General features: G+C 33.6%; 1 protein-coding gene across 1 annotated transcript in view; it reads left to right on the top strand.

Annotated features, from left to right (window-relative positions):
* LOC119579789 overlaps window positions 1-14,363 on the top strand; it is a 45,628-nt gene extending 31,265 nt beyond the window's left edge. Inside the window, exons 4-5 of the mRNA XM_037927679.1 lie at window positions 13,255-13,344; window positions 14,064-14,363. Of these exons, the coding sequence (XP_037783607.1) occupies window positions 13,255-13,344; window positions 14,064-14,206 (233 nt within the window). The 3' untranslated portion in view covers window positions 14,207-14,363. The remainder of the gene's footprint in view (window positions 1-13,254; window positions 13,345-14,063) is intronic.
* Window positions 14,364-14,773: the final 410 nt, after the last annotated feature.

The raw sequence follows: 14,773 nt of genomic DNA, 5'->3' as shown, positions 1-14,773 counted from the left end.
TTTTTTTATGTGCCTTTTTTGGGGTTTTTGTTTTTTTTTTTTTTTGTTTTTTTTGAAAGGTTTTTTGTGTTTTTTTAAATTTTTGGGTATTTTTTATATTATTTATGTAAATTTATATATATATAAAATAATATATATAGTATTTTTTTTTTTTTTTTTTTTTTTTTTTAAATTTTATGTAATTATTTTATAATAATATATATTTATATGGAATTTTATATTAAATTATATGGAAAATTTTAAACATCCACAACAAACAACACACACACACAAACACACACCACACACAAAAACCCCCACCACACACCAACACAAAATATATATATAATATAAAATATATAATATAATATTATTAATATATATATATATATATAGGTGTGGGTGTGTGGTATAATATATTAAATATATATAATATTTTTAAATATTAAAAATATATATTAATTATAATATATATATATACGTGTGTGTGTGTGTGGGTGGTGGGGTGTGTGTGGGGTTTAATTAAAATAAAAAATAAATATTATTATATAATAATATAATATATATAATTTAATATTTAAAATAATATATATTATATATAATAATAATATATTATTTGTTTTAATATTTAAGTGATATATAAAAACACTCAACTTTAATAATACATATATTTGGGGAATTTTTAAATAATTTAAACATTATAATTTTTATAATAATATATATATATATATATATATTATAAAATTTATATATTATATATATAAAAAGAGAGAGAGAGAGGAGAGAGAGGAAAGAGGAGAGAGAGAGAGGGAGGAGAAAGAGAGAGAGGGAGAGAGAGATGATGGCGTTGGTACACAACAAACACTCTCAACACACGACACACGCCGCACACACACCACACGACAAAAACCCACACACACATACTTACACCCACCACACACCACACATATATATAAATATATATTAATATATATATATATATATAAAAAAATATATAATATATTTAATGTTGTATGATTTTATATATATTATATAATTATTATATAATTTTTTTATTCATTAGAAGTATGTATATATAATTTATAAAGGATAAGTAAATAAGTAAATATAATAAATTTAAATAAAATTATAAATTAATATATATATTAGAAAAAAATATTACTATGTAGAATATTACTAAAAATAATTTATATCAATATTCATCTAGGGGGTGTGTGGTGGAGAGAGAGGGTGTTTATTATTATAAATTTTAATATATATATATTATATAATTAAAATAATATAATAATAATATTAAATGGTGTGCGATGTTTTTTGTGTTGGGGGTGTGTGTGTGTTGGGGTGTGTGTGTGTTGGGGTGTGTGTGTGTGGGGTGTGTGTGTGTGGGGTGTGTGTGTGTTGTGTGTGAGGTTGTTTTAATAATAATAATATAATATATATATTATATAAAATTTATTATAATATATATATATAATATATTTATAAACATGAGGGTGCATTGCATTGGTAAAAAAAGTGTGTGTGGTGTGTGTTGTGTTGTGGTGTGTGTGTGTTGAAGGTGGTGTGAATGCTACATTATGTATATGTGGTGTAGTGTAATTAGTTAATTATTTTAAAATTTTTATATATATATATATATTGTGTGTGTGTGTGTGGTGTGTGTGGGGTGTGTATGTGTGTTGTGGTGGTGTGTGTGTGTGTGTGTGTGTGTGGGTTTATTTATGTATATGATAAAAACCCTTTTATATACATATGAAAAAAATTTTATATATTATAATATAAATTATCTAATAATAAATATATATATATATATATATATATATATGTATACACACGAATGAACATACGTCATACGCCACGCTCTTGCGATTTTTTGCCTAAAGTCCACTTTTTTAGCTCTGGTCGTAGCTTAAAAAGGTTAGAATAGATCATTTTCCAAAAAAAAATCACTGGGGTGGATTCAAACGCCCCAGAAATTGGTTGTGCTCACATCTCTTGCCACCTCCCCCCCTGGGGAAGGATCATTGCTCTGCCACCGCCGTATAAAGATCCAGCCAACTACATGATGTCAACATGGCGCCTAGTAGTTCGACAAACACCGCATCGGCGAAGGCACAAATATAAATACGGCAGATGTGGAATACGTTTGGCGGAAGTTATCATACGAGCAAAGCAGATTTCGCATTTTTAGAAGGGAAAAATGCGAGCAAAAAAAAAAAAATTGGGGTCCTAATTTTTTTTTTTAGGCCCCCTGACTACATCCCAAACATTGGGATGCCAGGCTGACAGCCCGTGATCTTTCCTTTTCAGAATGAATGAAATGTGTGTGGTGTTATGTAGTAGGGATTAGTATGTGTATGGTGGGTGTGTGGGGGTGGTGTGTGGTGTGGTGTGTGTGGGTGTGGTGTGTGTGGTGGTTATATAATATATATATATATTATATATATAATAATATTTTATATATATATATATATATGTATTAAATGTTGTATATATATAATATATATATTATAATATGTATATTATGTAGTATTTATATATATATTATAATATATATACATTTTAATATTATATAATATAATTATAATATATGAGAGAGAGAGAGAGAGAGGAGAGGAGAGGGGAAGAGAGAGAAGAGAACCACATGCATACAAAATACAAATATATGGAGTGGTGTTGGGCGGCGTGGGCGTGCGTGTGTTGTTGGTGTGTTGTGGGGGTAACATACAACTTTAATAAACATATGGGTTTTACAAGCAATCCCCCCACCATCTATAGAATTGTGTGAAAACCATCCACCCCACCTTTAATCCCTCGAAACTTAAAAGCACCCATTATTTTTTAAAAAATTATTTATGTATAAAAAGATATATGTATGTATAATATTAATATATATTATATTATTATATAAGAGAGAGAGGAGCAAAGGAGAGAGAGAAAAAGAGAAGGAGAGGGAGTGTGTACACACATGCATACAAAATACAACATAATTGTGGTGTGTGTGTGGTGTGTGTGGTGTGTGTGTGGGTTGTGTGGGGGTGTGTGTGTGTGGTGTGGGGGAAAAATACATACAAAATAAACAATGGGTTACATTCAAACAATAATATACATATAGGGGTAAAATACTAATACAAATACAACATAAATATATATATATATATATATTTAAATTATATTTAATTATATTATAATAATAATAATATTTTTGTATGTAGTAGTATATGGTGATTATTATTATTTTTCATTACCTTCTGCAGGTAAATAAGCATAAAAAACAGACAGGCGCATAAACGCAGCTTTTAGAGAACCAACCTCAAAGTTTGAGGGGAATCCCCGTTTTGTTTTGCCTTATTCCTTCGTTATTTCCCCTGGGGAGCCCCCCATGGCAAAATTTAAAAGAAAAAAAAAAAGGATGCGAAAAACCCTTTTTTAAAAACAAAAGGGGAAAAATGCACAATATATACCTGATTACTTAGAATAAAAAATTATTTTTTATTAATATATTGTATAATATAAATATTTATAAAATTTAATAATATATATAGAACACACGAATGAAAATACGTCATACGCCACGCTCTTGCGATTTTTTGCCTAAAGTCCACTTTTTAGCTGGGGTCGTAGCTTAAAAAAAGGGGGGGGGGGGGGGGGGGGGGGGGGGGGGGGGGGGGGGGGGGGGGGGGGGGGGGGGGGGGGGGGGGGGGGGGGGGGGGGGGGGGGGGGGGGGGGGGTGTTTTTTTGGGGTGGTTGGGGGGGGGGGGGGTTTTTGTTGGGGGGGGGGGGGGGGGGGGGGGAAGGATCATGCTCTGCCACCCCGAAAAAGACCCAGCCAACACATGATGAACGGGGCCCCGTATTCGAAAAAACACCGCATCGGCGAAGGCACAAATATAAATACGGCAGATGTGGAATACGTTTGGCGGAAGTCTAGTCATACTGAGCAAACTGCAGAGTCAGCATTCTTAGTTAGATGGAAATGCGAGCAAAGAAAAAAAATGGGGGTACAAATTTTGTTATTTTAGGGCCCGACTACACCCCAAAATTTGGGGATTTGCCCAGGCTGATCAGCCCAGTGATCGTTCCTTTTCAGAAGAATGAAAGGTGTGTGTGTGTATGATGTATGGATGTTGTTGTATGTGGTGTGTGTGGTGTGGTGTGTGTGTGTGGTGTTTTGTGTGTGTGTGGGTTATTATTTTAATAAAATAATTTTAAATTTATATATCTAAATTATTTTATATAAAATATGTATGTAAATATGTTTTTTTTTAATAATATAATATTTTTATAATTTTGGAAAAGTTTATTATATATTTTAAAATTTATAAAATTTTTAAATTTTATCATAATATATTATATTTTATATATATATATTTTTAGAGAGAGGAGAGAAAAAAAAGAGGAGAGAAAAGGGGGGGGGAGAGAGTATACCAATGCATCAAACATACATACATATATGTGAGGTGGTTTTTGTGCGTGGTGCGTGGGGGTGTGTGTGGTGGGGGGTTAACAACATAAATATATATACCCCATAGGGTTTTTACAAGCAATCTTCCCCCCATACATAAAAAAGGGATAAACTATCCACGCCCCCCTTTTAACCCCCTCGAAATTCAAGCCCCCCATTTTCTTAAAAAATATATATGTAAAATTAGTTATAAATGATATAATAATATATTAATATATATATATTATATATATTATTAGAGAGAGAGAGAGAGAAGAGAGAGAGAGAGGAGGAGGGTGTCAACCACATCCCAAACAAAACATATATTGTGTGGGGTGTGTGTGGGGGTGTGTGTGTGTGTGGGGTGTGTGTGTGTTGGTGTGTGTGTGGGGGGTATCATAATAAAACAAAAATAATATACAAATGGGAACATTACACACATAAAATTAATATAGGGTAAATACTTACATAAAATCATACAACTAATTATATATATATATATATATTATAGATATAATATTATTTATATATATAACATAAAAATATATAAATAAATATATATATGTTTGTATGTAGATGTATATGTGGTATCTTATAGTTATTTTTCTTCCACCTTCTGCATGGTAAAAACATCAAATAACAGACGGCGCAAAAACGCAGTTTCTTAGAGAACCAACCTCAAAGTTTGACGGGGAATTTCACGATTGATTTGGGGCCCCCATTTTTTCCTTCTTTATTTCCGGCGGCAGCACCATGGCGAAATCAAAAAAAACCAAAAAAGGACGGAAAACCCTATTTTAACAAAAGGGAGAAGTGCACAATACTGTTGTCTTTTTGTATTGGGTAGAGTGGGCACAAAACACACACACCACACACACACACAACCCCACAAACCCCACACAACACACACACACACACACCCACACAAACACACACCACCACACACACAAAAACCAAAACTTAGGGGCCGAATGGTGGGCCCTAAAGAGTAGGGTAAGTGGCGAGTTGGGTGTAATGAGCCAAAACCAAGAGTCTTGACCCCCCTTCTTTGTCCTCGCAAGAGTCTGTCTGTGCTCCTACAGGGTCAAAAAGTGGGGATAAATCACGTGCTTACCAGTGACAATCCGGGAGATAAAGGTAGTTACAACAAAGATAGTCGTGGAAAGGGATAGACAATAAAAACATGGGAAATGTCAGTTGACAAGAAGAGCGAAAAAAAACAGGTAAAAGCAAGGGCGTAAAAGGGAATCTGTTACAACAGTTTAATGCTAGCGGGTAAGAAGAGTGAACATTCATTTAAAAAAACAATGATCACGAGAAAATAAAATATTTTGTAGTGTGAAGAAAGTAGTGACAAACATATAAGGTTATTAGAATATTAGTATATAGTAATTATTTTAGATATAGCTGGGGGTTTCATATTCCCTGGTTTTTCCCCAAAGATGGTCCTCATAAGGTCAAACTCATTTAAATTTATGTACTAAACACAATGAAAAAGTACATAAGAAAGAAACAGAGGACAATATTAAAAAGGCGTGAGAACCCTAAAAAAAAACGCGCAAGTATTTCCAGGCGAAGGGGGTTGATTCAGTACCGAAAATTTTTTAGTTTTACGGTGCTAACGGATGCAGACTATGATATTCTCGGGGTTTTAGAAACTACGGTGAAAGGGCGGCCCGAAGGGAAGAGGGATCCTCAGGGGGCGGAAAAAAATAATACGTACGAGTGAGAGATAGTGGCAAAATCAGAAAAAAACAAATGAAACCTGTAAAAAGACAATGAACACAGAAAAAAAAATTTAATTTCACAAGAAAGGAGCAAAGATTAAAGTATTTAAACAAAATGAAAAAATTTATGTCACCCTTTTTTAAAATTTTTGGCAAAAAAATCAAAAATCGGTTCTTGGGGTAGGGCAAGGCGGGAGAGGATGGGGAGAGCAGAGCGACGAGGGAAAAAGAGCGGGCAGCCTGTATGGTGACGGGGAGATTTTTAAGACTTGTGGCGAGCAAGGTGCGGCGGTGTAAATTCCGCATAGAAAATTTTCTTGGTTAGGGATTTTGGGTGGTCCGCGTCTTTGGGATACGTGATCGGTGGAGTCCCTTGGAAATCTGCAAAATTTTTGGCGGCAAAGATGAGGGACAGGTATGAGGGGGGACAGTGAGGTGTGAGAGGGGCGTGACTTTGGGGTCGGAGTTTAAACAGCTAGGGGGAAGCGCGGTTTCGGCCCTTGGGGGAAATTTAAGTTTAGTGCCCCGCTATGCCACCAGTTGTTTGGGGGCCCCCAAAGGTGGGCCGACAAGAGTAGGTAAGTGGCGAGTTAGGGGGGTAATGAACAATCAAGATGTTTGACCCTTTTTGATAGTAATGATGGAGTACGGCTGCGCCGAGGAGGGGTTTGCTCCTTGGCTCCCGAGGGGGCTGCCGTCACCCACATGGCTAAAGATGATATAAAACACGGGCTTTCCAGTGGGGCAATCGTGGGTGAAAGCACTGTTAAACAATGCATGCTTTGTGGGAAAGGGGATAGCAACACGAATTGGGAAAGTCTAGTGTGACAAGAAGAGGCCCAATAAAAGGTAAACCAAAGGGGACACTTCTGTATGTTTTTAAATTTGGGAATTTTTTAGTGAGGTAAAAAAAGAGAAAAATTCAGTTTAAAACAATGATCATGAGTAAATGCATATGAATGATGGGAAGAACGTCAGACAAACAGACGGTATAAAAATATGTAGAAATTTGTAATATGATAAGTTGTTTGTGGGTTACCCACAAAAACAATGGGTTTTGGGGGGGTTACTGGGATGAGGGGCCCCTTGATGCGAGAAAAATGACCCTGAATTGTGCTCCCCTGCCAAATTGCCCCCCCGAACGCGCAGTTTCCAAAAAGCGCATCATACCACCTTGGCCCTGAAAGGGCGTGGCGGAAAAATCTTTCCCGGGTTTTAATGTTTAAAGTTTTTCCAAAAAGGAAACTACAAATGTTCTAATTAGTATGAAATGTCATAGGTTATTTGGAACAGAAGTAATGCAAAAATTTATAATACTCGAAAAGGGTTACGAATCAATGTAAGTGCATAAAGCAAAATTTAAAAAGAAGTCTAATTTGGGGTTTGATATCCAGTTTTTAAAAAACGAGATTCGGAAGCAAACCTATATCCTTTGACCCTCCCTTGAAAAAAAAATCGTTGCAGTTAACATTTTTTTTTTTTTTTTTTTTTTTTTTTAAAAACGTAAAACATTACAAAACACTCCCAACGGGAACCCCCTTTTACATCGGTTTGGGGAGCACACATTTCGGTCGGATCGGTGCTAAAAATTTTATCAAAGCAAAATAAATTAATTTCGAGGTACTTAATGATTAGAAAATGAGGAACTCGTATAAAAAAGAAACAAGATAAAAATAATTTAAAAGGAGTGTGCAAAAGATAAAAAGTGAAAGGGACTAAAGATTCCCCCATTTTTGAAAAGGGAGATTTGGGCGGCCATTTTATTCCCCCCGCCCCGAGGCCATTACGCTTTAAAATTTTCATTTTTTTTTTTCAGCTTTTGTATCAAGTGAAGTGAAAACATGATTTGTGTATTGATATTGGAAATGTTTTTTTGTTTTTAAATAATATGAACAGGGGGAAAATTAGGAATAAAAAATTTGGGGTACTAGTGTTTAAGTGTGTGTGTGGTGTGTGGTTGTGTGTGTGTTGGTGGTGTGTGTGGGTGTGGTGTGTGTTGTTTGGTGCGCGCGTTTTTGCGGTGCTGCGCATAGGAACAGCCCGCTAGCCTAAATGATACTAAAAGAATGATGGCGGTATTTGCTCCAGCAAAGGTCAATAATTCAAAACCCCAAACGGAAGCCCCGGGTTTTTTGTTGTTACTTACAATAAGAATTGTTTGCGGTTTCATGTAGAGATTTCAGAAAAAAAAAGAAAAAAAAACACGGACCAAATTCCAAAAATAAAAAATAGGGTTTTTAACGTTCAAAAAAATCAATTGAAGAGAAATAGCCAAATTTAGTTGCATACCGCTATTGATCAATTCAATCTGCGCCCCGATTGTTGCACCGTTTTATCAAGGGAAAAAAAAAAACGATCCCCCGAGTTTCTTCATGAATCAACGATTTTATTACAGGTCAGAAGTTCAATCCAGGATCTACAAAAATAAAAAAAACATGTTTAATAAAAAAAAATGGTATAAAAATTATCTGAACCCATTTGTCTTTTTCCAAAAGCCCACAATGGCTGCGATTTCCGGATTACGATTTTTACAGGCTTGAGGACCGAGGATATTTATACATAAAAAAAACTTAATTAAAAAACATCACACTCGCGTTTTTACAAAGAGCAAAAAACTCAACTTAAAAACATCACACTCGCGGTTTTTACAAGAGCAAAACTCAATTAAAAATATCACACTCGGGTTTTAAAAACAATTTTTTTAATTTTTTTTCAGGGCAAAAATTAACTTAAAAAAAATAAGCTTGTTTTTTTACCCAGCGAATATTTTATGAAAATCCCTTTTTCCCAACATGTCCTCTTTTTGCCAGTTTGCTAGGGGAAGGACCCATGGAGTCTAAAGAGTTTTTTTCCTTCTTAGTTTTGGAAAAAAAAATCGCCTTCGCCAGGAAAACGACAACATATCCTGAAAGTTTTAAATTAGGGAGCGCTCAAACCCCTTAAATTTTAGTCTTCATCATTCAGCCCCGGATACAAGAAAAAAAAATTTCTTTAATAACGAAACCCCTCCTTGGTTTTTGGTTGGGGTGTGGGGTGTGGGTGTGTGTGGTGGTGTGTGTTTTTGTGGGTGTGTGGGTGTGTGTGGTGTGGGGTGTGTGTGTGTGTTTAAAAAGTATATTTGTGTGCAAGTAGTAATATTATTTATATAATATATTAAAATTTATAATATATATTTAATATATAATTTTGTAAAATATGAATAGGATGAAAAGCTCCCGTAAAGTCTCAGGGAAAAACCCCCATGACAGGCGTTTGCTAGGAAAAAAAAAACCTCCCAAATTATTTTTTTGAAGCTGCAAAGGGGCGCTGAATTTTACCCAAGATTCAGCACTGGTTGGTTTATGCAAAAATTAACTTACTCAGTGCAAAAATTTCAATTGTCTCGAACCCCGAAACTGAAAATTTACTATCATTTATCCTGCTTTTAAAAAATTCGGAAGCGAAAAAGGGAAATTATATTGGATATATGCATAACAGATTTAAATTACATTATTCATAAATTTTTAATTTTTTAAAATACAGAAAAAAGGATAAAACAAAAGAAGATCAACCGAGACTCAAAAAACAAGAATGTCACTTACAGAAAAAATTTCAAAGAACAGAAATGCCGGCCAAAATAACGGTTTTTCTTAGGGGAAAAGTTGGCCAGAAAAGGATAATTCAGGTTTTTATTTCTAGATATTATGTCCTTTATTCGATTTTACTTTTCTTCTTGTTTTTCCCTCGTCCATCCCGTTTCTTTCATTGTATCGCCGCGTTTTTTTTTTTTTTTTTTTTTTTTTAAGAATAATGGGGTGCTTAAGTTTCGGGGGTTTTAAAGGGGCGGTGAGAGTTTTTGAATTTTTTTTGTGGGGGGAAGATTGCTTCGGGAAAAATGTAAAATAGGATTTATAAAAAAAGTGTGGGCCCCCAACCACTTTGGGCTTCCACTTTTTTCTGATTTTCGATGAAAAACTAAAAAAAAATTAACATCATTAAACATTGACAAAAAATTCAGCAAAAATTCCCCCAGGGGTTTTGAAAACCCAAAATGAAAGCGAAAGAAAAATGACTAGAAAATATTTAGAAAATAAAACAGCAATTTACACGTTTTCTGTCAGTAAAAAAGTAGACAGTAAATGGGTGAATATTTTTTGATTTTCTTTTTTAAAAAATTTTTAGTCATATTTTTATTCGCTTTAACTATAAAGGAAATGTTCCCAAATACCTGGGAAAATTGCTATTTTTTTGTCGTAGTTTATTTTTTCATATTGCTTTTTAAAAGTTTTTTAAATTTTTTAATGGTGAAAGTTACGGGGAATTAAGAGATCAGGACTTTTTGCAGGACATTGGCTCATACAAAGTTTTTGCTGTGCTTTTTCAAACTAAGAAGTTTTCAATAATGAACTATGGTTGGTCTTTTGGATAAAATCACAAAGTCTTTGGACACTACAAAAAGAACAAGAGGAAAAAAGGAAAGGCAAAGTAAGTACAACCCAAAAAGAGGCCTTTTTGGGTAAGTGATGTCTGGATAGAAAAAGTTTAAAGGAAAAAGCAACAAACGGGATGAATTTCGTCCAGAAGATGGTTTTCGTTGTTGGTCGCAGACATCTTTCGTCTGTGATGGGGGAAGCAGATTGTATGTGTGGGATACTTTAAATAATTCTCGTTCGCAAAGTCGAAAGGAAAAGACTGGTTTTGAGAAATGTGGAAATAAACGTAGGGATATAATAAGATGGGTTAGAAATGATGAGCTTTTGATAAAAACGTTGTGTTTATTACAGATCTTATATTATTTGTAAATCTGATTTTCTCCTTTCCTTATCAAAATCCGGAGGCGGGGAAGCAAAATATATACATTAGCTATATTTCTTCTTTTTTAATTGCATAGTTCGGTCACCCCCGCAAAAAAACTCGTTTCTTTTTCTTTCAGAAGAGGGGAAATAGAATAAACAAAAAAAAAAAAACGTTATCGGGTATATTTGTTATTAATCGTCATCTCATCACTTATTATATTTATTATTTTTTGTATCTTCACATTTTTAGCATTAGTTTTAAAGAAATAGTCTTTATTATGCACTGCCAAGCTTACTACTCATTTACATGTGGACGTTTATTATTGCAAGATTGTTTCCCGGGAGTCTTGATCATTATTATAAAATTTACCCCTTGGCTGATGCCCCGACGAAAGAGGGGAAAAAATATAACCAAATCTTGTCAGGGGTTTTGGTGGTGCGTTTTTGATAGTTTTTTTTGATAGATTCAGAAGATTAATAGAGGGAGAGCAGAGAGAAAAAAAAAAACAGAAGGATGAATATACGAAGTAGGTGGATGGGAAAAGAGAATAGAATAGGTAGATAAAATTTTGTTCAAATTAATAGACAGTAAACAGTGAGAAGATATAGGAAATAGAAGATAATAAAATGCAGTGATGTGTGTGGGTTAAAAGGGGAATGTGAGGTGTTCAGTCGTTGCCATATACTTTTTTTATACAGTGTGAGAAGATTTTTATTTATTAAGTTCAAAACAGTAAATCATATAAGTACTTAAATGGCAAGCAACTTTCAAAATGAATTCCTGAAACCAAAGGCGAGATGAAACTGACTTTTTTGAACGGGAAAAAAAATCGAACATCCTGAGGCTCAAGGATCGATGAACGAACGGGAAGAAAAGAACTCAGAAAAATTAAAGTAAGGAAGAGGAAAATGTAGAAGGAGAAGGAGACGGAGAAGAAGATGGAAAAGTAGTAGAAGAAGGGAAGAGAAAATTAATTGGATAAACAGAATAAGAAAGAGGGGAACAAGGAGACGGAAAATGGAAGGCAAGGAGAGGAAGGAAATAGGAAAAGAAGGAGCGAGGGGAGAGAGAAGGGTCTCGATCAAAGTAAGTGGTCCGATAGAATCTACAGAATTACCACCGCCCACACTCTCACGGGCGGGGGCCGAGAAAGAGGGTCCTGCTGCCCGCTACCCTACACCCATACCCGCTCACGTCACGCTGCCCCCCAACCCATAGCTTCTTCCTGGCGCTTTCACCTGCTCAGCTGCTCGTCTTAAGGCAGTCGCGTTCCTTCAGCTGATGTCGTATCGAGTCTTGAGACGGAATGGGATGTTGAGGCCTGTGAATATTTTAAAAAATATATATATATTATATATATATTATATATATTAATATATATAATATAATATTTAATTATATTTATTTATATTTATATAAAATTTTTATATATAAAAATATACATATATATAATAAAATAGTATATATATATATATATTATATATATATATATATATATATATATATATATATATATATATATACATATCAAAGATTTTTTTTTTCGAGGTGGGGGAGTTTGGAATCTGGTTGAATGTTTACTGTTTTGATTTTATTGTTATTGATGTTTATGTCGTGATTTTAGGACGGTTATTTGTTGTCCTTTTTTTCTTCTTCTTTTTGAAGTTGCTTGTTTTATTCTATTTCTGGGGAGTTTATTTGTTCGTTGTATTCGTCAATATACAAATTGGTGGACGGTATTGTCATCACCTTATGATGTTATTTAATCAAGTCGATGAAAAAAAAAATGTATTAGGCAAATTTTGTATGTTGGCTTTTATTTATAATATATAATAAAATATATATATATAAATATAAATATATATATATGTATTAATATATATATAAAATAATATATATATAAAATATATATATGTGTGTATATATATATGTATATATATATATATATATATTTTATTTTATATATATATATATATATATATATAGTTGTGTCATGTGTGTGTGTGGTGTGTGAGAGTGTGTGTGTGTGTGTGGTGTGTGTTTGTGTGTGTGTGTGTGTGTGTGTGTGTGTGTGTGTGTTTTATGAAAATCTAATAGATAATGAAACCACGCCTCTTATGATCGTTGAAACGTTTCCGTATATCAAAGTTCAAAATGATCACCTTAGTAACTAGAAAAAACGCTCAGATAATACAAACTTTCTCCGTAACATATATCACCTGAAAAACTCCCACTGAAATACTGATACCCATATATCTATTTATCTAATTTCTGGACTTACGAGAAAGATGGATTACTATAATACAAGTTTAGTGTTCTCCCCCGTAGCGAAGATGGCTGTCGGCGTGGTGGTGATGCTGGTGGTGACGCTCGTCGTGGTCGTCACCACGATATTCCTCCTCCTCGAAAAGAAGCCGGGTGAGCAGATCCGGAGAGTTGTGTTATTGTTATTGTTATTGATATTATCATCATTATTATTATTATTATTATTATATTATATTATATATCATTATATTATTATTTATTTGTTGTTATTATTATTATATTATTATTGTTATGTTATTATTATTATTATTTATTATTATTATTATTGTTATTGTTATTGTTATTTATCATTATTATTAATGTTATTATTATTATTGTTGTTGTTTCTTTTTTTATTATTATTATTACCTTTTTTCTGCCTTGTTAACTTCTGTGTAGGTTACAGCTTTTATGCATTGCTGTTTTAAACGAGAGAGGGGAAATGTTTGTTAGATAGATTCATATGAAGGTAATGCTATAGTAGATATATAGTTATATAGATAATAAGTATATAGATATATAGATCTGTAGATACATCCACACCTAATGTTAGAACCATCTAATGTTTGGTAAAGTAACGCGTTTCACTGGAAAGTTTCAATATTTTCTTTCCTTTTTATTTTTCTAGACTTGCGATCTATGTGGATTATTTTTCCTAAGCCTTCGACTTGAAGTGGAATGCCTGATTATAACCTTATGCAAGCGCGAATTTAAGTGAAGTGTCCGATTATTACCTTTTTAAGGCCTTGTACTGTTGCAATATATATATTTTTTTTTTCTTTCTTTCTTTTTCTTTTTTTTTTTACTTTTTACTTTTTTACTTTTTTTTTCAGGCCTGCGATTAGAGCCGGACTTAGGTGAGGGTGAGCTCGTATGGTTCCGCTCTGCCGACGACCTGGGGAGAGTGACCGCCGCCCTCACGACTTTCCTGAGAGGTAAGATTTCGGTCGACTTTCTCCTCTCCCAAGTCTCGTAACTATCCATAGGGGAAGACTTGTAAAAGTTTAATGTTATAGTAAGCCTCGTGATATTTATATGTATGTCGGACTGAGGACCTTGTTGCGCGGGTATTAACTTGTTCTAAGTTCTCGACGATTGAAAAAGGTTGACCGTCTGGGATTTAAGAAATTCGTACTATCTTTTAGTTCTGAATAATTCTACATGTTTCTGTAGAGATGAAAATAAATATTCCCTTAAGATCAAAGCAAAAAGATGCAGTATGGGGGAGCCCTAAGGGACCCCCAAAGTCTTGTTGCGGTATTGTATATACATGTTTGTTTAAATAATAGTATGTATACGTCGACATATAAAGATGGATAGATAGTAAGATAGATACACATTAAGAGTGAGAGACAGGGACAGAGAGAGAGAATGAAAGAGAGACTGACGAATATGGGTAGAGATAAATCGATGGGCAGATATATGTGTGTGAATAATATATATTATATATATTTTATATATATATATATAATTATATATATATATATAATAATATATATAATATAAAAATATATACATAACACACACACACAAACACACACTT

This window comes from Penaeus monodon, chromosome 2, assembly GCF_015228065.2.
Source record: "Penaeus monodon isolate SGIC_2016 chromosome 2, NSTDA_Pmon_1, whole genome shotgun sequence".
NCBI lineage: Eukaryota > Metazoa > Arthropoda > Malacostraca > Decapoda > Penaeidae > Penaeus > Penaeus monodon.
Note: the sequence above shows the minus strand (reverse complement) of the source record. Positions and strands in the feature narration are given on the sequence as shown.